At 32.8% G+C, this 27,877-nt stretch overlaps 1 protein-coding gene across 1 annotated transcript; it reads right to left on the bottom strand.

The window, feature by feature from the left end:
* Window positions 1-45: 45 nt before the first annotated feature.
* Window positions 46-23,098, bottom strand: LOC123557777 (serine protease svh-1-like). The gene is made up of 5 exons (XM_053544136.1): window positions 22,944-23,098; window positions 10,598-10,684; window positions 8,394-8,451; window positions 5,236-5,358; window positions 46-398 (listed from the first exon to the last, which is right to left on the bottom strand). The coding sequence occupies exons 1-5, from the start codon at window positions 22,968-22,970 to the stop codon at window positions 127-129; spliced, it is 567 nt and encodes a 188-aa protein (XP_053400111.1). The 5' UTR covers window positions 22,971-23,098; the 3' UTR covers window positions 46-126.
* Window positions 23,099-27,877: the final 4,779 nt, after the last annotated feature.

The raw sequence follows: 27,877 nt of genomic DNA on the forward strand, positions 1-27,877 counted from the left end.
ATATTAATAACAATGTTGCGAATAAATAAATTAACAAGACTAAAATTGTGTTTTGAATTATAATTTATTCAGTTATTTATTGTCCTACATTTTATAATTGCTAATATGTATCTGTGTTCACGCGTCTCATGTTGCACATTTTCTTATCTGCACTTGATTTTGATTAGCAGTATATAGGATATTAGCCACAGCATCTTTCAGAAACTTGGGTGTATCAGATTTGCTGAACAGTGTACAGTTTTGTTGTTCACTGTCGTAAGAAAACATGCCACAATTGGCCATAGTGTCCAAGCAATAACTCTTGCAATCGGCCAAATCTTCATTTATAGTTTCTGTTCCATCACCGTCATAGAAATAACCGGTAAACACCACAAATTCATTTGTATAACTTTGGCATACTAGAAGTTGGAAAAAAAATATTGCATAAAAAATACGATAAAGATAAAAAATGTTCGCAGCCTGCAAAACTAAAAGTGTTGTATTATATTATGATTGTATGTGATACGTTGCTCTGGTTGTAAACATATTACATAGAATAAACCATCAATTGAAGAAACAAAGAAAGCCTTCATAAATAATACATAATACAAGCAGACGCTTCCAGTTTAGCAGACAGATAGCTAGATGGGAATAAATCTATATACCAATATTCCATTTTTATTTATTTATTTTTTTTTTAATTCTATAAGCCGAAAGTAAATAGTACTACCCTTCGGAAGATGAAAGAAACATATTTCATCAAATTGTTTAAACCGTCGCTAAATTCCAAATATCATTGCATATTCAATTACAAACCCCATACCGTTACTTAGGAAACCGAAACGGCAGTATTTTTTTCCAGATTGGGCGCGTGACGTCATTTGTGACGTCAGTCCAATGCAAGTCGTCACGTTTAGAAGTCATTAAACGACGATATTTTCATTTGTACTCGTGCTAAAGAATAAATTTGTATCATTTATATAATAACTGTAAGTTTAGTATGTGTATGAAATAAATTGCATGGAGAAATATTCACTCTTCTACATGTAAATAACGTTGCCGTCCTAAAGTCTTGAAATATTTCCGCTAACTCGTGCATATTTCTCGATACAAATAAGGGTAGCATAACTCAGAACAGTAATGGTGTATATTCTGCTCTTATTGTTCGGTACATAAATGCTAAATGCTAAATGAACATATCGGTCAATACCATTTCAACAGATCTGGTTTATTAAATTAAATAACAGATGTCAGGTATTTGTTTCAGTCATTGGCAGTAGTTAGCAAGAAACAAACACCTTTTATAATTTGTTTTCGCATATTTTTACGAGGAGAACAACACGAGTATGTTTTGATAGGAGAAAATGGTGGTTATATAAATATATTGAATTTGATTGGTAATCCAATAATTTTTATGAGGAAACAGGGGAAAGAGATTCGTTACATTTAAGGTGAACTATTTTGAGCTTATAGACCTTTTTTGCAGAGAGCTACTTCCTTGGCAACGGGAAACAATTTTCGCCTATGCGCATTCTATGTAGGGCAAAAAGACTTGACTGCACAATATAAATTACGTTAGAGTTATATTGTATTTTAATCTATTCGATCAATAATGAGTTTGTTTCATAGTGAATATCCACCGAAAGACATATATATAAACCCACAGCTTTAACCTATGCACATTATCAATGGTGATTTTGGATTAATGGACTATCTATTCGGCAATTTTGACCTCGACAAAGAATAAGTTTTATATTTGTATGATGTGTGGAATAGACCGGAAATGCTTGTCCTTTTCTGACGAAAATAAGAATAAAGCACGCTTTTCAGGTAAGATATGTGTCTTTAATCAAAGTATACTGCATAATAAATTATTTGACTAAAATTATCTTAATAATGGCAAAACAATTCGTCATAATATGATAATTTTATGTAGGTTTTCTTATCGTTGAGAGTTCTTTTGTAACACATAAAGAGCGCGTGCGCGTTAAAGTCAAAACATCCGCGGATTAGCATAGCAACCACTAACATGTGTAAAAATATCTATATTTTCCTGTCGATATAAATATTGCAGGCCCTATTGTTACAAAATTCTTTTCTGGAACAAAGAGTGCTTTTGGACCTATAGGGAAGTCGACTCAAGTCAATGTAGGTTGACATTGTTTAATTTTCATATATTTCATAGTATATATATGTAGAAGTCAATGTAGGTTGACACTGTTTAATTTTCATATACTTCATAATATATATATGTGTAGAGGTTATGCTACCGACTCGGACTGAAATAATGCTAATTTACAAAGAGAGCAATAACCTCGGGCACAAACCATACATAAAGATGCTCTGTTTCATTATATGATCGATTTCAGTGTAGTGCGCATAGAACAGAGAAGTTCCATCTAATATCGAATACATAAACAGTTACAAAAGCTAAAACGGAACTACAGGAAATTGATGTACATAATATAGGCTCGTAGGAACTTGGACGGAGGAATGGAAGGGAGGTGCAGTACAGCATAATAATTTCAAAACATTCAGAACACTACTTACGTTTACCGATTTTGACTAAGTTATTTTCATTTTTGACCACGTTGCGCATCCCGATCTGAAAGTACTAATTATGTCCGAAAATGCATTCTACAAGCCTAAATATATACATGAAACTCCGTTTCGCGGAGAGGACTATTACTTTTTATAAGATAAAACCTTTATAGTTCTCACGGTCTATTTTATCAATCTTCATCCTCTGCTTCTCTGTTAAGTCAAGCATTTTTATCATATTTTCACGCCGATGACGACACAAATATAGGGAAATCGTGAAATCAAGATATCATGAAGTTGAAATCAACAGTCGAAAAATCTTGATGTTGTGAAGTTAAAATCTGCAAATCGTGAAATCAAGAAAACCATTTTAACCTTTACCCTGCTTAATTTCTACATTAAACTTGTCTTTTATTTGGACAGTACCATTGACTGTTAAAAGGGGTGATTACCAAAAAGATACTCACTGAAGACAAACAGTGCAGATCTTCAGCAGACTGCACGCATGTGCAGGCTGATTAAGATCTAAACTGGTTGCAAAGGCAGAATCAATCGTGTCCAACATGATAAGGGTTAATAACGTTCTTGGCCGCCACGTGCGACTTTCAGTAGACATATACATGTTCCTACATTTGTTCACCCAGGCCTAACTGTAACAACAAACCGTCTCGGTAGCCTATAGTGGTAGAGCGTCCGCTTCGAGTACGGATATTCAGATGTTTAATCAATGTAATACATTTTTACAAGACAGTTAGGTAGATCTAATGCATGTTTCTAGAAGTGAGATGTAAATTTGAATAATTAATTAAGCTAATTAATTAAGCTGTATCGGAAGAGCAGAGAAACAAATTGAGAAAGGGGAGACGAGGAAGTGATATGACGTTTTCTGTCTATAGTGTAAATAGTTGGGTTGCTGAGGTCATAAAGTAAAAAGCAAAAAAGTCAGACAATGTCCATTTTGCATTCAATGGAAACAAAAAGGTAAATAACCGCAATAAATACTTGTCAAACATTCGCAAATGTTCTTAAAAGTGTCTATGCAGAAATTATACCCCTTTCAAAACATGTTGATCTTAACGAAGTAAAATTACAGAAGTGCATGCCGGAATAATTAGCTAGTCTTTCGCTTTAATAATTCTCCAAGTTACAAAACAAAATAAGCCGCGCCTTGAGAAAACCAACATGGTGGGTTTGCGACCAGCATGGATCCAGACGAACCTTCGCATCCGCGCAGTCTGGTCAGTATCCATGCTGTTCGCTAACAGTTTCTCAAACGCAGTATGCTTTGACAGCGACCAGCATGGATCCTGACCAGACTGTGCGGATGCGCAGGCTGGTCTGGATTCATGCTGGTCGCAAAGCCACTATGTTGGTTTTCTCATGGCGCGGCTCAAATAGGGTTATTCTAATTGTAGCTTGATCTAAGAAGCTTTATTCGGCTGAAGCGAACTTTGGATAAATCCACGAGAGCCGAATACAAATCCAAGATCAATCTACTAATAATAAATTACCCTTTTATTATATACCTTCACCTTTTTGTTTGTTGGTTTGTCATCGGATGAAATCTTCAGTGATTTTCGATATTAAAATAGAACCGAGTGCAGGTTTTGAGTGCGCTACTTATAGAACTTTGTCATGTCAAACTTATTGAATAAAAGTAGTCCGGAAACATGCAATACGGAATGTTTATCGTCCTGTTCGTACTTGTGAAATACAGACCGTAATTTAGTCAGAAGTTATATAGGTATAGAATAAATGTATTTAATATATATATTTATTTGTATTTTTTAACTTTTCCAAAATGGGTTGAAATATTAAAACTGACTGCATCATTCAATGCTGCTGCAACTTCGTCAGATTAATGATCAACAAAGAAAATTAATGAGCCGTGCCATGGGAAAACCAACGTAGTGGCTTTGCGACCAGCATGGATCCAGACCAGCCTGCGCATCCGCGCAGTCTGGTCAGGATACATGCTGTCCGCTAACGGTTTCTCTAATTGCAGTAGGCTTTAAAAGCGAACAATATTGATCCTGACCAGACTGCGCGGATGCGTAGGCTGGTCTGGATCCATGCTGGTCGCAAACCCACTATGTTGGTTTTCTCATGGCACGGCTCATTTAATCGTAATAGATTCCAAATGTACAGTTCAATGTGTCCTCTTGACAAAAAGAAAAACAAACTGTACATAAGATGACCGTAAATGATATGCACGAATCACTACAGTCAATTTTTGACTACTAAATTATAAATCTTATAACTGCAAGAACCGGAATTCTGTTGAAATATCAATGACAAATATCAAGTAAAATAAATAAATTAATAAATTGATAAATTCTATTTTAACATATTTTTACCATGTTACACATTTTTTTCAGAAGGCAATGCACTTTCAAATGATACAAAAATGATACATGTTTGAGCTTACCAATCAATTACATTTGATATATGTTTATAGCGTTGCTATATAGTGTTTATTTATGAATTAGATACCTTATAAATATTTTTTCGATGTCATGTTTTTTTTAAATATTGATTGAAATATTCATATTATGTTATTTAAATCCATCTGCGCTAATTAAGTTCTGTATGTTGTTTCTTAGGACGATGAAGCTATTGCAAAAAATTTTCGCATGATATTTCTAAATGATGTTTTATACAAAATTTGATATTCAAGATTGACACTTTATATTTACGTCTAGCATTTATAATTACCTGCGGGCGTAGTCGGTGGGCAATCGCAAACTCTTCCACTGAAACCGCTGCTTCCACAGTTACATTGCCATTGCCTGCCTTTGTTCGGAATGAATTCACATTGACTTTTTTCGTTGCAGGGACCTTCAATAAAAAGAGCTCATTTCGAAGACAAATTGATATTTGTACGTACACGCGTTTATATCGTTTTTACCAATTCATGATGATAAACAAAATTTTACACTTGGTCGATAAATAAAGTGTTGTTTCATTTATTTTATGCTAACTGGTGAAATACTGAACATTATCAGACAGATATATTTCTATGTATTGTTCACAGTGCCGAACTTTTTTTTCAGCTAAAAGTCTCCCTTGAAATATATTCTTTAATTACCTGCCTTTGCTGCTATTGAATAACTGATGCTCTATGGTTATCAAAATCCTGTATTTTTTTTAATCTGACCTTTTTTAAGCGTGTTTATATCTGATAAACAAATCAAGATTCTGGTCACTCAACGAACTGACAACTTAAGTTTTATAAGTATATATTTAATTTAAAGAAATCGACCCCATCGTACATGATATACGGAGAACTAGAGATTACCCCACTTTCAATTAACATTAAAAACAGAATTATTGCATACTGGGCAAGACTCATTGAAAATATTGAGAGCGACAGAACTACTAAATTAGCAGCAAACATTTACAATCTTATATACGAACTACACTCACAAAATAGTATTAAGTCACAATGGCTAGACAATGTTAAGCACAACTTATGTAGTCTTGGGTTTTCGGGAATATGGTACAGTCAGAGCTTTATCAATAGTAAATTGCTTATTAGGGCGACTTTTCAAAAACTGAAAGATACGTTTATTCAAAACTGGTTTTCACAAATAAATAATACTTCAGCAACCAACATTTACAAATATTATAAAACAAGTTTCTCTCGAGCCCATATATTAGTAAACTATCACCTTATTTCAGTAAAACTTTGGTCAGATTTATAACTAGAAATCATCGTTTACCAATAGAAACTGGTCGGTGGAGAAATATACCACAAAACGAAAGAAAATGTAGAAATTGTCACGAAATAGGAGATGAGTACCATTATCTTTTAATTTGTCCATTGTTTAATATTGATCGAGATAAATATATTGATAGACATATAAGAACAAGACCTAATATGATAAAGTTTATTGACTTGTTTACGACAGATAACCATATCAAACTGAAAAAAACGTATAATGTGTGACAAGATAATGAAATATCTAATTAATTTTCAAACATACCTGTGACCAATTGACATCACACATATATATATCTCACCAGTTATGTATATATTATTTAGCGCTTTTTAAAAAATATACATGTAGAAAATAACTGACTACATCAGCAGTCTAGCCTGACTTTCGATTGTACAGTTAGACTGCTTTCACAGTTGGTCAAGTTATTTCAGACTATTCTCTTGTATTTAACTTTCTTGCTCGTCTAAAGCTTTCGTCTCTTCATTTTTAGGCAGCTAGGAGTTCAATACATATTTATAATAAAGCATATTTATAATACAGTAAACATTTAAATAATAATAATAATGATACGCACAACAACAATAATAATAAGAAGAAACACATACGGATTCTTTCTTAGAGAAACAATTATTTTTCATAGAGCAAAGAAGATATTTTACTGTAAAGTATATTATTGTGTATACATATAAGAAATCAATCATTGTATATAGCCCTATATATGAACAATTTGTAGCCGTTTTCCCTTTTGTCATGTGATATATTACTGAATGTATGTATTATAGAAATGTATATGCTGATGCTGCCCACATAAAGTGGGACTCATGCTTATTTGTAAATAAACTAAACTAAATAAACTAAACGTTGGCTAGGAAAGTTCTAATTATGCATTCTACACAATGAACGTTTGCCACTACCTGTAAGCCGTATTTTGATATCTATATGCAAGTTTTTGTTTTTAAAACCAAAATGGCGTCGTGTTGATTTGACGGACTTTTCACCAATATTCGATATTACTGTGTATAAAAAATGTCCATATGTCTATGGAAATCGAGCGGATACATCGTATGTAACTAAATAAATTTGCTAAAATAAATCCGATTTTTTTCACGAAGTACCGGTCGTTTTTGAATATATAAATAAAAAAAAAATCAGAAAATTTGTTTGTTTTCAGTGACATACCAAAATCTATCTTCACCGATAAATGAGACAACCAGGTTCCGCCACCGTTAAAATATTGAATTTTCGTATTGGTGAAATTATACTTCAGTGTTACAACAATGAAAACGAATAAATTCCCTTTATTACATCAGGTTTAATTTCAGTAATGAACTTGTGTATCTGTAATACAGTACTATTGCGATGCACCTTATATTAACACACATGTGCTTATATAATTCTATACTGTTAGCAGTTGGCAAAACATCATACATGTGTGAACGTGAGTGTATTAAGATTCTTCTTCAAAACTCATTTATACGAAAATAAAATGATCTTGTTAGAAAATTAATATTTCCAACAATATGATTTTAATTAGTCTGTGTCTGTTTCGGATGATGTCAATCGTTTTATGATATGTCTCTATTATCCAAACTTCTGAAATATGATCCTTTGAAATTTGTCAGGTTTTTTTACGTCATCGTCCTACTTTAACAAGTGTCAAGTGTGCTTTTATCAAAACAAACAATAAGAAGACAACAAAACTTGATAACTGTTAACTAGCACCAGAACTTATAGAAATGTCACACATGGTTTGCCAGGCCAAACTATTTTCCATAGTTCCGAAGATATATAGTGCGGAATACAGATGGAATATTGATGAAAGAGCCATTATATACGTATTTATACGACTTTGCGAATAGTTCAAATATTTTGTTCAAGCTTCCACTTTAGTGACTTTTGACAGAAACCAACATTGGAATGACAATAAGCCAAAACCTATTCATTATTATTAGATTATTTGAAAATATTTTCAAATGACTCGCTAAAAAACTGTTTCTGCAAACTTCTTTTAAATGAGGTTTGGAGATTTTCAGTAACTTGACGATAACTTACTACTGAGACAATTGAAATTCCAAAGCTATATGAAAATATATATTAAGAGATATGAAAAAAATTTTGCTTATCAAAACAAATTATTTTAATGTAACTTACACGCATAGCACTGCGATAGGCCGTTTGGTGGCGTCATACAAGCCTCCTTTGCACCACACTGAAAATAAATAGTAACACTTCACATATTTCAATATAGAAAGTAATATACATTGCCAATACTAAACATCTTCACACAAACACAAACATCGTCAAGCAATTCTTTGACTTTATAGTTTTGATTTATAATGTCTATTTTGAACTTGTATATATTCTTACATCTATGTTAAATGATCAAATAAAAGCTTAATTCCAATGAATACCACAGTGAGATACTGAAATAATTATCGGTACAATATACAAAACATTGTACAACAAATGTATCAAGTTCTTTTCTAGTTTTGCACACAACACCTTCTTCAGATTGTTGACAATGCTTTTGGTGGATTTTATACTTGTTTCTGTTGTAAAGACATAGCAGCTATGATATATTATTAATGTTGAAAGTTTCACTATCGCAGAAGGGCCTAGCTTGATCCACTAGCAATTCAAATCAATGCAAAATTGTATTTGAGCCGCGCCACGATAAAACCAATATAGTGGCTTTGCGACCAGCATGGATCCAGACCAGCCTGCGCATCCGCGCAGTCTGATCAGGATCCATGTGGTTCGTTAACGGTTTCTCTAATTGCAATAGGCTTTGAAAGCAAACAGCATAGATCCTGACCAGACTGCACGGATGCACAAGGCTGGTCTGGATCCATGCTGGTCCCAAAGCCACTATGTTGGTTTTCTAATGGCACGGCTCGTTTGTCAATTTTAGGCTGTTTCTATCCATTTAGATACGTATTAGGCGGTTTTTATTCAACTTGCTAATATAACAACTTATACAGTTTTAGCTTCTTATTCAATTTGACGCTCAATATCATTTGGAAAGTGCCTTTAAGGTATCCGGTCCAAAATTAAGGAAGTTCTCTTTAACAGTGCTATTAGATATATCAAATATTGATGTCTGGTAAGCTCATATAATTTTGGTATTATTTGAAATATATTGTTTTCAGAGAAAAAAAAAAAAAAAAAAAATATATATATATATATATATATATATATATATATATATATATATAACACATGAAAAAAGTTATAATTTAAGAGTTTGTTTTAGTTTTATATGATACTTCCATAGAAATCCAGTTACTTTGCAGTCAAAAAAGACTGTAGTGATTCGTGAATATTTTCATGGTCATCTTATTTTCTTATTGTTGCTCAGTAGATACAACTTTTTCAAATAATGTCAGAAAAACATTGTGCCACCTGGCATCGAAAAGTTATCTATTTGTGGACTTGATACCTTGAAGACACTTTGTCAGTAGATCTGCAGATTAGTACTCGTGATTACAATCGTTTCATATAAGCGTCAGTCAATACCAATATATTCTTCTTAGAAATATTCTTTTAGAATCATAAAGCGTAGCCAAACGAAATAAAAGCATTGAATTTTGGATTATGCGGTCTACTGACAAGAGGCTATTAGGTGTGTAACCCCACACTTGCTAATTTACACATGAACAAAATGTATAAAATAGTTATAAAAGTCAAATGAAAAAATTTAATTACCAAGGAATTACCTAATACACACAGCTATATAAAACAAGACTGGGATGAATATCAATCGGGGGATGTCCCGTTCAAAAACACAGTTCTTTATCGCATCGCATCGCAACTTACCATAACAAAGTTTCATCAGGTGCCTCTGTGGCCGAGCGATTAAGATCATTTGTCTCTCACCGAAATTGGATTGCGCCTAACTCTGAATTATTTATGTAAGAAAGCCATCCTTCTAGCTAACGGAAGGTCGGTGTTTCTACCCAGGTACCCGCCCGTGAAGAAATAATGCACGGGGAGGCACCTGGGGTCTTCTTTGACGACCATTGTGTTGATGCGACGTTAATCCCAACAAAACGTGAATAAAAACAAGATTTCGCTTACAGGAATTGATATCATCATATAAGAGTTTGCCTGCATGTGAGTTTAAGCATCAGACAAAGCCGTCTGTCTTAACTGTGAATTAATGTTAAACATATTGAACATAATAACAGTTTCAACAGTATCTTAAAAATTGTCTGGTTCGATATTATACATAGCCCACACTAAAATATAGTAAATAAAATGTATTCTTCGACAGAACTGAGGTACTAAACGTTATGATGAGTGCTTGTACGTTTATGGATGGTTCGATAATTGATACTTAGGAAATGTATACAAACGTCGTTGTGTGCTGTACAATTTGTTCGCATCTTTCCCTCGCATTCAGCTTCAGAAAGCGGAGCAACAATCGCTAACGTACACGCGATCTGGAAAAAAAGAAAAACAACGCTTAATACAACACTTCATAGTTTACATACAGCATGAGAAAGAAGCAGTCTCTCGTAAATGATACAAGTGCATTATTTTAAAAGAGGATATAACATATATTGTCTTTCATATTGAATTTATTAAACGAGCTGAATAAATGATAAAATGCGAATTTTATTCAACGAGTTATAAAATGTCACAAATATATAAGCTTTCCTGCCGAATTTTAAAAAAATCTACTTAATTCAACTATTAAAAACAGGCCAATTTGAAAGAAAATGCTTGTTTTGTAATAATGGTCCGTGGGCCAAGGCCCCCCAAAAAATGAAAGTCGTAACCCAGAAATTGGTTTGTGTTTCATTTCTGGGCGAATTGCATACTGACATACCTATTCTTTGCTAGTGCCCTAGAAATGATGAAAGTATTGCAAAAACTCATATGACCGCAAAAGTTTTATGGAAGTTCCCTATGGGGAACATCAAAATGGAAGCAGATCCAGCAATATAAGTCTTCATTCAAGATGGCATTTATTTCAAATTAATCAAAAAATATTATACAAAAGAGTTAATGCCATCAAAGTTTTTATATTTTGATGATTTTAATTCTCCTTTCTGCTAGCTTAGGTCTTCATAGAAGTCGTTATGTACGTAGAAATGACATTACCCAAATTTAAGTATGTTAAACTACCAACAAAATAGGTTATTTAGTTACACAGACTATTCAAATTAAGACGGCTACCACTTCCCCAATTTCCAAATAACTGCCTTAAATTTGATCAAACATGCACATATGAAAGAGGCGTAGCTCTTTAAAAGTCAAAACTATAACAGGAATCACCTGATATCGATTGAAACATGTTACAGAGGATTTTACCGCTCACAAAATGACCACCTGAAATCGGCTACATGTAAAAATATTGATGAGCTACTACTGTTTAAATATTCAGTATTATAAAACAAACCAAATAAGTTTTCAAGGATTGAAGTTTGGTTATCCAGATCAATCTAATAAAGATACTGTCCTGTCATTTTCAAACTGGCCGCCAGAAATAAGTTTGCAAACATACATATGGATAAGATCTAAGTAATCATTGCTGTAATCAAAGTTAAAATTATTTCAATTGGAAACTACGTCACCAATATGAGCTACTTCTCTTGTTTTGATCAAGACAGCGCAATTTTCAAAATGCGTACCATTAAAGACATTACAAATAATATGATTTAAATACTGCTTTTATTTCTTTTAAAATGTAACAGGCTGAAAACAGGCTGAAAATACTTCAGCTCTGACCAGGAATCGAACCAGGACCTCTCACACTTAAGACGGACAATCTACCGCGTCGCTATAAAAGCTAGCTCAACAGCAAGGAAGTATAAGTGCACCTTAATACTCTACCCTACCACATACACCCCTTCCACTTTAGTATTCGTCCTCGAATTCCAAGAGTTTGGACCTCTGTGGGACGTTCCAAGGTGTCCATTCATATCTACTCGTGAATTATTTACGTTGGGCGCCAAATGTAACAGGCTGAAAATACTTCAGCTCTGACCGGGAATCGAACCCGGGACCTCTCACACCTAAGGCGGACACTCTACCGCGTGGCTATTAAAGCTAGCTCAACAGCAAGGAAGTATAAGTGCACCCTTATACTCTAACCTACTACAAAAACTATACATGTTACTCTCAATTTTCATTCGAAGGATTTTGAATGTAGCTTAAATGTAATATCAATTTGTATCAGAATGGCTGCCTGATAGATGTTAGATACACAGTGAATCCTAGTAGAATAACAAGAATACATTTAAACATTTTTTTAAATATTAAAAAGGATTTATAAAGTTTATGTTTCAATGCAAATTGCATTTTCTGTTTCATTTCAGCTAAATATGTTCGCCCCCTTTTTAAAGATCAAAGCCCTATCTGATTACATAAACGGAAATGAGCATATACAGTTCTAAACCTATCAAAGCAATTTCAGCTACATATATTTTGATGTACCTTTTGGTTGCGCTTGAACGTTTTATCTGTTTTGTTTGAAATAGAAATTATCAGATATATCATAATGCCAAATCCCTTTAGTATCATTCAACAAAATCCTTTCAATGCGTTTTTCTCTGAAATAGTGCCGAAGTATTATGAATACATCTATAGTCATGTATTTGCTTGACATAATGAACAGGTAGTACAGAGCTTCAAAGCTATAAATTCGGCAAGTCCTGGAACCAAGAAGTCGTGTTTCGTATCTGTTTGTTACTTGGATGTATGAGTAATAATTATTGGTATTGTTGTAATAAATATTTAACGTAACGTATGTTTCAATCCCTTTTAGGATGTAGCTTAATCATTTTACTACGGAATAAATCACTTAACTAAAACGAGATTTTACAGATATGTCATAAAGATATCAATATACCACTGGTCTTTTCCAAACAAATAGTGCAGACTTTGCAAGTATGTACATATGCATATATGCGTGTATGATGAACTTATTCTGATACTGATATCGTAGAGTGACTTATCGCAACCTCTCATATCAAAATTTAGAGTATGTTTCTGTCATATGGGATACATAGATGTTACAATGTGTCCTCTTGTGTAGTTCTGAAACATACGTTACCGAAATTAGATTAAGGTAGTTACTAGACTTAATGGTTTAAACACAGTTCCATACCGAGGTGATCTATATGTAACAGTTGAAATACCACAAATGTTTTAACGACTAGTTTGTTTGTATTTGGTAATAGCTTTGAAAGTCGAATATTGAATTTTAGTAAGAACGTAGAACTGACAATAATGATACCACAACCACGATGTGAACAAGGTGTCTTATCTATGTTTTCGTTAAGGGAATGTAATATGAATTCGTAGTTCAGTAACTCCGCCCCACAGTATAAGTGATATTTGAAAATCACCATGATCAAAGAAACAAAACTATTTTTAAAAGAATCTTATACCAAAAGTGTCATTTGTTTCGCTACATGTACCCATGTTGTACTGTATATGTAAGATGCTCCATAAGTTCAAAATGTGCCGTGTTTATTTACATCAGGAATTACATCAACAACTTTGAACACATAATTCATATAAACCGATAATTTCAGTAATGAATACAATCTTACCTTCCATTAATATCAGAACAACGCATTACAAATATAAAATCCTCTGTCTTGAAACCACCTAAGTCTATCGAAACCCCAAAACTATCCTAGCTTTAATGTTACTTAAAGTGCTGTGTAATCTTGGTAACGTATGTTTCATAATATATGATTCATTTCATCTTTGTAATGCTGTAAAAACTGACTGAATGGGTGCTTTGCAATGCCAGTAAGCATGACTTATGTGTTAGCCTGGAATAATAATATACGACATATGAAATTGAATAGGTGACCTTTAAAACCTAGGTAGGAGAGGTGGTCTAGTGGATAAGGTGCCGGCTGCTCAATCCAGGGGTTGTGGGTTCGAGCCCCACTGGGGTCATGACCATGACTCTCATATGGCACCATTATTGGTTTTCCAGGAAGCGGAAGAGTGATTTCAAACAGCTTGAAGCTTTCATTACAATCGAGCTAAAACAAATTAGTATAAAAAGCCTAGGTAACGTATATTTGATTCTTAGATACCATCACGTTCTGTTTTTATGAATGAAAGTCAAAAATATTCAGTCTGCGTACATACTGTAACCACGTACATACTGTAACCAAGTCTACTGTTAATTATCAATATGCTATCTTTCGAAGCAGACGCCATAAAAATTGCTATAAAATCTATGCTATCTTTACAGTGATGCTGAAAGAGGCACCGTTGTTTTACTGTAGTTTGTCGACGTCCTATAATTGAGAATAGTAACAGCGTTAAGTCCAACAAAATTATAACGGTGATGTGTGCATGTTCAGTTAACATTATTTCAATTAAAAGCATACAAATGCAATTGTTGGAGTATTTTCAATGCTGCTAATTTTTCAGGATGGAAAATTTGAGTGGCAACTGTTACGTATGTTACATTATAAAGTATCTTTATCAAATAAAGGTCAACATTATACGTGTAAGCTTACTTTGACATCTAAAATAGAAAAAACTATTGGTACCCACAACCTTTCTAAATTAAACACAAATAGGCTTGATTTATTGAGAAACAGCATGTGATTTATATGTATTACATATGCATGCATGTTGTCTATAACCTAAACTGAGTGCAATACTTTATATTTTCTCATGAAATTATATAGAATTGTGAATCTTAGCACAATTATTTGGTGATGACTTATTTAAAAATACAGTAATTTTGATAATTTTACGAGTTATTTAAAATAGCAAAAATGTAGCTCGAGTTTGTGGGGTATTGTAACCCCTAAATTTTGGTAGAAGTCGTCAAAATTCGGAAAACATTGTTACAGTGAACCTTTAATTGATTTAGAACAGTAACATAAGCAAAACTCTAACATATGAAAGTCAGTATTGAAACAATCTATAACGAATTCGTGTGTAGCCAACAATACTTTAAAAGAGAGAGAATTCCGCAATTTTCATACACAATGTTTACTAAAATGAGTATAATTTTTATTTGATATACGATAGAAAGCGACATCCGGTCTTAAACAACCCCGGAATGAATGTATTAATGGCTGAAGTGGATGAACCTTTGCCTAATTTCTGGGAAAATCGAAAAAATAGAGGACTTACAAAAACTGGCCCACAGACCATAAATTAAAAGATGAGTTTCATTTCTGTTGCAATGCACACATTTTAAGGAACTTAGAATTCAGAATATACATAGGTATTATTGGAAAAGACCAAATGTCCCAAATTTTGTTGTATTGGTGTTTCCAGAGAGTTTGACAATATCTATGTATACAAACAAAGCATTTGAGAAAAAAATTCAATATTTACTTATCACGTTTCTCCGTCTGCACCAGTTTTAAACTATAAACTTTTCGACTAAAAACTATGACTACTTGCTTTTCCTGTGCTATTATCTTTTTTCTACTACAAACGCTTGATAAACCATCTTAATTGTACTTTTCATATTATTCAGAGTATAGACTCAATACACATAATGAAACTGAAAGACCAGAACTCGATAATTATTACATCGGCACATGCAGCTGACAACTAGCATAACGTATGAGAATCATTATATATTAAATGTATTACATATATAATTACAATGATCGACAATTTTTGAAGGCCAAACATTTTCAATCCATTTAACATACAGACGGAAGTAACATTGCACATTTTATCATAAGAAAAGATTTTGATGCATAAGTATGTTTTCGTATTGTAAATACAATATCGCATTTAATAATGAATTGATTTAAATTAAGTACACGAAACTTACACGTCTTGAAACTATGAATGTTCATTAAAACTTTCGCAATAATTAGGGTTTTCATGAAAATTAAACAATATCATGATAAGCGTTAGATAAACATAAGATAGGGGAAAAGGAAACAATGAAATAAAATAAAATAATAGTCTTAAAATATTTATAAAGTATGTTGATTTAATATAGAGAAAATTTTGATGACATTTTCATAAATGATTGTACAAAACAATTATTGTACATGTATATAAAATTCAAAATTATTTTACCTGAAACCCATTTCTAGACAGTAAGCTTATTAAATTAAATCTGATTGAAATAATGAAATGTTTTATGCATCACGCTTATATCCTTTTTATTGGACCTGTAATAAATCGAGCTCAATACCACAAAATAAGGAGCGTTAAAGCCCTGCTCCGCGTCTATTCAAATTCTATTGTGTGTATGCAACCCATGATTACAATAAGTAACAGTTAACGGCCACGCGTCACAGTTCAGCACGCAAAACCACTGGTATTTTTTTATAGAATTTTATATGAAATAGACTCTATTTTGACAGGCGTCACTGTTCATAGTCAAGATTTTCATGCATTTCAGTAACAATTTAATGTTAAAAGTAGGACTGGAGCAGGTCCTTGAAACAACACAGACATTTACAACTCTAATAAGGGTATATGTGTATCTATACATGAACTACGCTGATTGCAAAACGAGAAAATGACCAATTTGACCAAGGGTAACAAATTTCCTCTATTTGATTTCTTTTGCAAACATACCGTAATTTTCGATTCATTTAATTTCAAGATGGATAGTAATACTCTAAAATGAAAAAAAGTAAATGACATCAAACATGTCCAGAATGTTATATTTATTTATGAAATATATAAGATATGTATGTAATTACAAACACTGATATTGTGATGTCAAGCTTAATATTCTTCAAGATAAATTAATAAGTACATTCGAGGTTTTGTTAAGTAAATGTTTTTAAAACATATGATATTTGTTTCTGATCACATAAATATGCTAGAAATACGAACAGTTGCAGTAAGTTATTACTAAGTAAACAACTTTATGTAAAAATGAGCTACACCTATTAAAAACTAAACCTTGTTATATTTCAAATTTCCTACAATCTGTTTGTTAAAAGATACATTCTTCTTAAATAAGAAATACGTAAACTTTTTGTTATGCAATTTTGACTACAAAAAGTATTTTCATTATCAAGTAGCATTATTATATACATGATATATTTATACTATAATGATTCACAAATAATTAAATATTGATGTTGTTTTGGTGAAAAATTTTTATAATTTGATTTCTCCTTTTACATAGTTTGTAACTGAAGTGGCATGACAGTCAATTTTGCTTGTTTATTTTTTCATGAAAGAACCTGCTCTTTTATCATAATTATTTGAAATTGAGTTTTAGGAACGTTAATTGAAACACGCCAATCATCCAGGTGGCAAAAAAGATCGGCAATAACGTGAACGGTCACCTCACTGATACCATATTGATGTTGTCTCTCCTGATATTGATTTTCTGTCATATTGGTCCTCAGATCAATTCTTCCTCATGTATGTGTTTCCCCAAAAGAAGCTTCTTACAATTCTGATTAACACAAAATGACCTCGAAGACAACCTTAAAAACTATTTTGTCTGCGCAAGGAAGGTAGAAAACCATCAAGTATTGTAAGTATAGAATAATGCCTCAAACATAATCAGCTTTTAAAATCTTTTGAACCTTTTAATTTCCTCACATTTGTTTCTTTTCTACATGAAAAGCCGCCATTTGAATTAGGTTCAAGGCACGTAAAAAGATACTCATTCACAGAAATCGTGTTTGATTTACGTTCCTAAAACTCATACCGTCTTGCAAGGAAGCTTTTGTAAACATCAATGATTTCATTGAAACCAAAACGTTTTCACAATTTTATTCAATTGTTTTAGTATTTTATTCTTTATAATTCTTGGTGTTCAGTTTTAATCAATCAGCACTGAAAATAACACAATAACATTGCAAGTCTCACAAACCTGATGCTGATTCAGAAACCTATCTATGGACAATACTCGTATCGAAAGAAGTATAGATTTCATTTTCGGACAATTTCTACAAATATTCCATGGTGTCTGTAGACAATTCACATAATCTTTATAGCAGAGCTTCAAATTGTCATCTTGTGACAAAATGTTGGTCACTTATTCTATACTGCTTTGATTATTATATTCTTTTTTATACAAACAATATATATTATATGCTTTACAATTCTTGAGTCAAATGTATGCATCCCATCCACCACAAAACATATAATTTCCGAAATGGCTGACATTTTTTTCTGTACTGTCAAGTCTTTGAAACAGACGTTATTTGACATGAATTCAATCAAAACAGTCCGCTGCGCATTTCATAAACCGATTTTGATCACAGAGAGGAAGTTTACTCAAAATGTAAATCGAAGGAAGTATACTACTGCAACAAGAAGATGGAAATAGTAATGAAGAAATATCTGATTGTAAATAAATTGCTGGAACTTCTCTCCAAAATTCCATATTTTCGTTATTTTCAAACAAGTTCCGATTATGTACATGTGTAGATACAATCTACAAGTAAACAGTTTTTTAGTATTAACTAAGACATAACAAAATAAAAGAACACTCAGCTTCAAGAATGCGGCTGTATAATTCTCTCCGTAATTGGAGACTCAGAGTTATAATATTTTCAAGAGGCACCTTGAGGAGTGTTTCATAATTCATTATCTCCCAAAAGTAGATTCGATCAAACCACTTCAGTTATCTTTCTTTTCTTTTTTGACTTTCTTGCTGCCTACTCAACTCACAATATCTTTCTTATTTCTAACACAAATATTGCGTTCAATCGTAAACCTACATGTATTGTATATAAACATGTATATGCACATGCTTCAACGAGAAGCAGCTGTTGATATTTTTCGAATCCGAGTCTTGTTATCTATCTCTTTCCTCTTAATCAATATCTTTGTCACGTTTGTTTTTTTTCAATATTCATAATAAACACACTTAAATAAATTTTGATAGGCTTTCTGTTTGAGGACTGGAGTTAGTGCGACCTTACAAACTCACATAGTCTTGCAAGGGAGCATTTATAAACAACAAGAATTTTATTAATAAAAATCAAATGATTATCGACCATTTTCTATGTAATTCTTTGATGTTTTTCTTATTGCACTTTCTATGCCATCAGTGATTAGGCAAGCTAGCTGTAAAACATATATTATATCCATAGATGCCTCTTTAATTATGAATCATTTTATATAAGAAATAAACAAAACTATGATAACCAGTATCGTTTAAATTCTCATTTAAATGCGTATTATATTAAATACAGCTAAATTCCTTCTATTTTGCATTGAATGTTAATAGCCAGGCCAACGATACTGATTGTGTTGATTAAAGTTATGTATAATTTCAAATTTTTTGTTAAAATCAGGTGAAACAGTTATCAAAAAAAGATATTGTACATTGTTGGAAAAGTGCTACGTTTAATATTGCACAAGAACATTTACAGTAACAGCCATAAAGGGAGATAATAAAGTACAATATGTTCAATAAAATTTCTTTCTATGTTCACCAATATTCAAAGCATTGACAGATATTAGACAAAATATTGATCAAAATAGGATTAAGCAAGAAATTGATATATTTTATGTTCATTACTGAAAACGCGGCAGCCACATTTTAAACAAAGCAAAATTAGCCTTTAATAGTGTTGCATGGATTTAAACCCTAAAAGCACAACAACACTTCATATGTATTTTTTATTGTAATTACAAACAAATGAAAGCATTTTCTAAATTTCGAAATATTTGACACCTGTCTTGTGGCATGCAGCTTTATATATCATGCTAGTACATCGTAAATGTTTTCTGTATTTTCCCCACAAAGTAATCTCTTTCCTAAAATATATATGTATAACTTTTAGTCTAATTAAATTTCCCTGCTTCTCTCACAGTTACTTATTGAGTCTGTCACAGGGCCTTCGTTCATGTATACTTCAACCATATAGCCAAGCAGAGGAAGTTTTCTCACCCATTTTAGCCATTTCAAGAGGACAGTATTTTTACTCAATCCTCGACCAGTTCACAAGAGCAGTTTTTTTATACAACACAGTTCAAACGGGAACTTTTCTTACCCAATTCACCAAATTCAAATGGGAAGTTTTCTTACCCAATTCACAAGTTCAAAATGAAGTTTTCTTACCAAGTTCAAACTGGCAGGCTTATTATCCAATTCATCTAGTTCAAAAGATAAGTTTATGTTCTTTCAACTATACCAAACTTTTCATACTTGTGTTACGTAACACTCAAATACTTATGTAGTAAGAAATCATTACGTAATGGAATGATATAACGTATGGTATAATGAATTGCTTGACAGAAGACCACAACATTTGGCTAAATACAACTCCATTTTTAACGTTCAAATGCCCACCATCTCCGCCAGGGAATCAATCAGCACGCCCAAACTACTTGAGCAAACACGCATAGATTTTGCCAAACAAATTAAAAGAAAAACAGCAACAGATACTATATATTTAGCCGGAGTTTGGGAAAAAAATTGCTCCTTGCACTACCTAGTAAACAAATACTGAAATTTCATCTGAAGTGAAGCTTGGCAAAATATTGGTTTGTATAATATCTTTAAAGTTAAAACATTCAAGTCATAGTGTCATCAGAAAATACACCATTGATCAAATCTGTATTTCATTTTAAATAATTAAAACAAATAATGTCACTATCGTTACCAAAGTACCAAAATCTTAAACAATTTAGTGCCCTGTTCTTATTGATGCAACATCACAAAATATTTCAAACACGTCTCGAGTGCTGTTAGATACCTCACAAGTTAATAATAATTATTGTCCTTAACTTGCTTAAATTCCTCTTGTTAGCCAAACTGAGCACATTTTGGAATTTTTGAAGACAAACGCCTAATTATTACAACATAATCGAGGGCGAAAGACTTTTTAACTGGATCTATGTGAAAGGCTTTTGACGTGGTCTTAAGTGAAAGGCTTTTGACATTCATAAAATTTCACAAAGATGAAAATGATGTTTTAAATACTACAACTCTTATTGTTTATAATATACTTCTACTGTTTAAATGCAGACGTTTAAGAGGCTATACATAAAACATTGATATAGATTGTATTGTACAATATCAAACCGTTTGTATCGGTAGTAATATTATTTGCAAATTACTGTATTAGCTCTACTTTATTTTAAATATTTGTTTCAAAATGACTTGTCTATTTATCTTTGCATGCTATAATGTTTAACTTCACCATTTTGTGCGGAATGGGTCCAGCTTAATTAGAGTTCGTTGGTACTTCAAAGTCACACGTAATGTACATATATCACTTCTTACATCATTGTTTGAAATATCGCACGTTTTGAATAGACGTACAAGTGTAAAAATGCGTTCAAAATGTCATAGCAGTTGATCATCTTGGAGCCTAAACTACCACATTACAACTTACACTTTCATGTAACAACGGTACGGTAGGGCTTAAGCTAAGATGGCGACTTTTGGAAAGTCTCTTTTTTTTGCAATTTATTTTTTTATTCTTTTACTTTTACTTTTAACCAGTCAACAGTGCCAGAGAGTTTATTTCGGTAACACGTTCACGAACATTTTGTTTCAACGCCATGAAGAAGCAATAGAAGAGTTGATTTTATCGTCAACAATACATTCGTACCTTTCACCAATAGATATTATTATTGTGTGAACTAGCCATTCTGTAACAGAAAAACGATGCATCAGAGTTCTAAATAAACTGTAAATTCGTAATACAAAGACTGTTTATTCTTCATTCTCAGAAGCGGACACAGCCATCCACATTCAGGTCCAGTAAATACACATGCTATTTCTTCGAAAAATGGCACTAGCAGTACAATACAACAAACTAATCTTTAATATAATACCTAAACTAGCTTGTGCAATTTGCAGCAAAGGAGTGATATCAGCTAGCAAATTTGTGTCACCTTGATTTAATTTATCAGAGGCTAACTATCTATGGGGATAAGCTACACGTAAGCAATCACATTATAAAATCAAAACCTCAATATCATGTCTGTGAAATTTAGGTAAGTGTCTGCTAGGCTAAGACTAACACTACTTCATCAGTTAACAATTCTTTCCGTTTCTAATAATTATGATATTGAATAAGAAAACATGTTTATGGACAATGTCATATAAATACGTCTGAAGATATGCATAATTCAAAACTTCTCAAAGCTTTTACTACAACTCATAGAAACATTAAGAATAATAACATTTCCTATTCAAGTGGAGAAATATCTCATAAAGGTAATGACGGAGCGAAGATTCAGATTCCTCAAAGCCATGTTATGCTTAAAATGCCCCCCCCCCCCCCCAAAAAAAAATTAAACTGTTTAAGTTTACTGGAAATTTACCACTCGTAACTTCTTTTAAAACGTATTTCAATTTAATATGCCGTTTTAAAAGTATTTCATGTATTTAAGCTCGCCCATTGCGATAGATTATCAAAACTAAAACTTAGATTTATTTACAGTTTCTTTTAACTGAACAATTATTAAAAAGATGAATTTCATTTCTAATTCTTAAATAGAATTAAATTAGATTATTTCAAGTAGAAAACTGTTCCAAGTTTCATGTAAAGATATTTCTTTTTCAAAACAAATAACGGTTATAAAATTATGAAAAAGACCATAAACTTTTTATTTTGGTATAAAATTATAAAATTGTAACTAGAGATTCACACGAATATGTCCGCTTGAAATAAAATAATTCATTGTATATTTTAGAAATCATATTGATAAAATATATTTTAATGATAAATACATTATAAAAATCAATCATAACGATGTTTTCATAAAATAATAAAGCCCAATAAATTTTAAAAAGTAACTTACAGTTATCCAGATCAAACTTCTCATCATAGTTATTAAACACGTTTCTTATCATGTAAAGACAGCGTCAAAATGCTCACTTTTCTTCGTTGTTGTCACAGATTTGCTATAATGTAAATGCGTAATTATCTCAGCTGTTGCAATGTATTTGCGTATTCTGTCTTTAATGGGAATTTAATGAGAAAGAATTGACTTAAGTCTTTTGTTCATTTGGAGTGTATTGTTCTGTTGTTTTTTTGTCATTAATGTATTGAACAAAGTGAAAAAGATTTACGACATTTTTGTTGATGGAAAGACGCGATAAACTTCATATGTATGCAACATATGATCAAAACTACTTTTATGTTAATTCTGTTAACATTTAACAACTATCTGTATTGTTTTATATCCGAATAGGTTTATAATTTTCGTATTACTTACTTACATACTCATATCAGTGACGAACTGAAAAAAAATCATACGGCATATACTGGTCTCTTTGTAATGATACGGCTGATATTTGCCACTTTGTGACACTGCTTATATTGGTCGCTTTATATTGACACTGCTCATATTGGTCACTTTATATTGACACTGCTCATATTGGTAACTGTATATAATGACACTGCACATATTGGTCACTTTATATTGGCACTACTCATATTGGTCTCTTTATATTGGCACTGCTCATATTGGTTACTTTATATTGACACTGCTCATATTGGTCACTTTATAGTGACACTTCTCATATTGGTCTCTTTATATTGGCACTGCTCATATTGGTTACTTTATATTGACACTGCTCATATTGGTCACTTTATAGTGACACTTCTCATATTAGTAACTTTATATTGACACTGCTCATATTGGTCATTTTATATTGACACTGCTCATATTGTTCACTTTATATTGATACTACTCATATTGGTCACTTTATAGCGACTTTTTGGTCAGTTTCTTCTAATCATCCCTAAACAAGCATCAGAATGACTTGTCATTTACTTGAAACTAAAAGAACATTAAATGAGCCGCACCACGAAAAAAAAAAACACAACATAGTGCATTTGCGACCAGCATGGATCCAGACCAGCCTGCGCATCCGCTCAGTCTGGTCAGGATCCATGCTGTTCGTTTTCAAAGCCTGTTGCAATTAGAGAAACCGTTAGTGAACAGCCTGGATCCTGACCAGACTGTGCGGATGCGCAAGCTGGTCTGGATCCATGCTGGTGGCAAAGGCACTGTCTTGATTTTCTCGTGGTGCGGCTCATTTGTAATGTATGCATTCTTATTAGAAAATTACAATGTACACATGTGGTCAATATTTTTTGATTATTACGGAACATACATGTTGCAATTTCAACGAAACCGAATAATATATTAAAAAAATAAGGCGATATATGAGCCGTGCCATGAGAAAACCAACATAGTAGCATCCGCGCAGTCTGGTTAGGATCAATGCTGTTCGCTTTCAAAGCTTATAGCAATTAGAGAAACCGTTAGCGATCAGCATGGATCCTGACCAGATGCGCGGACGCGCAGGCTGGTCTGGATCCATGCTGGTCGCAAAGCCACTATGTTGGTTTTCCCACGGCGCGGCTCATATTTGTTAAGTGAAGTGTGTTCAATTAATATTAGCAAAACGCTGTACATGTACAGTAATATTGAATATTACACTATTTATAGGTTATTAGCTGTGTTTGAAGAAATCAGCACGAGTACTGCGGCCGAGGTATTGCACGACTTTAGGTACGTAATGTTTCCATGGAGGAGCGTGTGCATATTTCTCGATCGCATTTACTCTGATTTATGGTTTATAAAGTTAAACCTTCTTAGCATTACAATTCTTGCCAATAACTAACAATATAATTTTTATATGACGTCACAGACGTTTTTTCTTTATTTTTATTTAACGTCGCACCGACACATGATAGGTCATATGGCGACTTTCCAGCTTTAATGGTGGAGGAAGACCCCAGGTGCCCCTCCGTGCATTATTTCATCACGAGCGGGCACCTGGGTAGAACCACCGACCTTCCGTAAGCCAGCTGGATGGCTTCCTCACATGAAGAATTCAACGCCCCGAGTGAGGCTCGAACCCACATCGATGAGGGGCAAGTGATTTGAAGTCAGCGACCTTAACCACTCGGCCACGGAGGCCCCTACGTCACAGACGTGGCAACACCCACGACATAAAGTCATGCTAAACTAATATATTTTCCGTAAGTTTGTATCATAAGTAATGTGCTGGTATGCTTTCCCGTCATCTCGTTGAACAAAACAGTTTATGATAAATGTAAAACAGTGTAATCTTTATCCTAAAACATGAGCTTAAACCTGACAAGGGTCCATATTAAATGAAATAACCAATATTTCTATATTGTACGGAGTATTTTCAATATTCAAGAAGTATATATAAAACTTTATGATAACAGTAAACTATTTTAAATATTGTTAAATACTGCCCAGGATTGCCTGGGAATGTTTCAGAAAATAAAATGCCAGCTTGTACTCTTTAATTTTGGCCGATCAATTTTCAGTATTTAATTCCTGTATAATGGCATTATCATTTACTGTTTGTCCATAAATACCTAGATAGCTATTTAAATAAAAATGGATTGTTTCTGAAACAGAAAACTGATCAAAATTAATTTTGGAGGAAGCAAAATACATCTAAAATCCATTTTCCTATTAATGATTACCGTCAGAAAGGAAAACTTTCCAGATTATGATAACATTTCTGTAATGTCAATATCTCAAATGAATTACATTATGTAAGGATAATATCTTGCAATGTAAAATTAATCATTCTCAAACAAATAAACTGGAACGAACACAAATGAAGGAAGTTTTGTCAAGTACGTGTTACAACAAAATAGTAACACAATGTCAGCTTTTTCATATATAGAGTGTTCAGATATTTGGAAATTTGCAATATATACCTCTCATCTGTCGAAACTCAAAGGTATTGACTATTCCAAAATTGTAAAGGATATGCTTTGTTCAAAGCCCAGTTCAAAATTAATAAAATATCTACTATTTCTTGCATTTAACATTTGCAATTGCAATACATGTACTTGCAATGAACAAGTGACTATTAACTTCAAATTATTTTTCCATTAATATTGATCACGCTCCTGTCAAAATTACACACCGCATATCTTAATATTGTGTATACTTTCTAGAAAAAAACTAATACGATAGCAAGAATTGGAACGCTTTTCTGCTAAATAACCCTTAGCCTGCTAAATTTCTAAAATGGAATGGTCCATCATTCAATTTGGACAGTAGCATTTATCATTTAAAAGGGTGTTAACTGAAAATTTACTGACTGAATAGCGACCAGCCTGCACGGATGTGCCTGCACTTGTCGCAAATGCAAGATCACTTTAACGCTGTTTCAACACTATTTCAGTTATGTAATGGCGGGCAGTTAACATAACCAGTGTTCCTGGATTCTGTACCAGTACAAAACTGTTCTCCGCCAGTAACTTCCACACGAATCAGAGGTGGAAAACGAAAACGATTTCAGACACAATGTCTTTTATCAAATCGTCACGGATTTATCATATCGTTTCCAAAAGTACGTTTAGTGTTTTCTTGCCGTTTTCATTCTCCTACCTAATGTAATTAAGGCTCATGAAGCTGGACAAAGGTACGCCTTAAAAGAGGAAATAAAAGACCAATAACTCTGCACGGGAGACCCGGCTGTTGAAATCTTGTTTTAAGTAAAATCCTCGTAAAATAAAGGAGTTAACATATTTGTTACACAGCAGTTTGATGTAGGATCATTTATTCTACGTGCAAGATGAATGATTTATCAGGAAATGGGACGAAAGCCGAAATTTCAAGACATTTCTGACATTGTGAAATCTGATGATTTTCGAAAGGATGAAACAGAAACCCTTTTTTCTGATCTAAACCAGTTCATAATCTGTGAAAATGAGCTTTTGTGTTTTGGTGATTCATTCAAAATTCAGGTCATTGTGCAGTTTATGGCTGCTGTTAATCAACGATGACCAAACAAATGATTGCAGGACTCCAGTCTGCAATGTAAATAGATTGATAAATTTACAAAATGTTTCGATTATAGCATGGAAGTAAAGGGTAGTCAGCAAGATAAATCGTTACACTGCTTGTTGGTGACAGCTTCGCTCTCGCCTGATATGGATTTCCTCGACAGTGTATATCACGTATCCTGTCACCAACAAGCAGTGTAACTAAAAATACTCTCATCATTAAGTACAGACAAAATACTGTAAACCTTTAGACAAAATCAACTATATACTTGATGGCAGTTAGTTTACTCTGATTTAAACATGGAAATACGGAGAAATTATACAAGTCACGTGGCGTGTATACTTTACATTATTGCGTGTTATCAGTGAACTATCGAAATATAAGAGTGATATATATCTGGTATTTTCGCAGTGAAAACTATCAGATATATTTTTCACTTGAATGAATAAATTAAGTCATAGCATGAATTAAAAAGAAAATTTGTTTCACATGTAAGATTTGAATATCTATCATTATTGAACACCATATCTTTTTTCACTCGTGGCTATACCAGTCGTACAAAATATTGCATACGGTGTTCACTCATGAAAAATATTACAAACTTTCATTGAAACAAACACAAATCATCACATATTTATCACAAGTTTCCTATCGGGTGTGTGTTGTTATTTTGAGTTACAAAGTTGATTAAAGCCGATATTGTAAGTAAGAAAAAGAAATAAATCAACAAAAAGATATAATCTAAATGTGATAAAGATACTTTAAGTTTTGTTGCTTCAAGACTTTATTTTGTTAACATTGCCCTTTTAGAGATGCGCGAGTCCGCTGCAGAACCGTTGTATATTTCTCAATACAACTCTACAATCCTGTAAATATATATAGATGTATAAAGAGACCATTCACGTTGTTTGAATGAGTTTCATTATCACAGAGTTGTTGAT

Source organism: Mercenaria mercenaria, chromosome 5 (assembly GCF_021730395.1).
Source record: "Mercenaria mercenaria strain notata chromosome 5, MADL_Memer_1, whole genome shotgun sequence".
Lineage (NCBI taxonomy): Eukaryota > Metazoa > Mollusca > Bivalvia > Venerida > Veneridae > Mercenaria > Mercenaria mercenaria.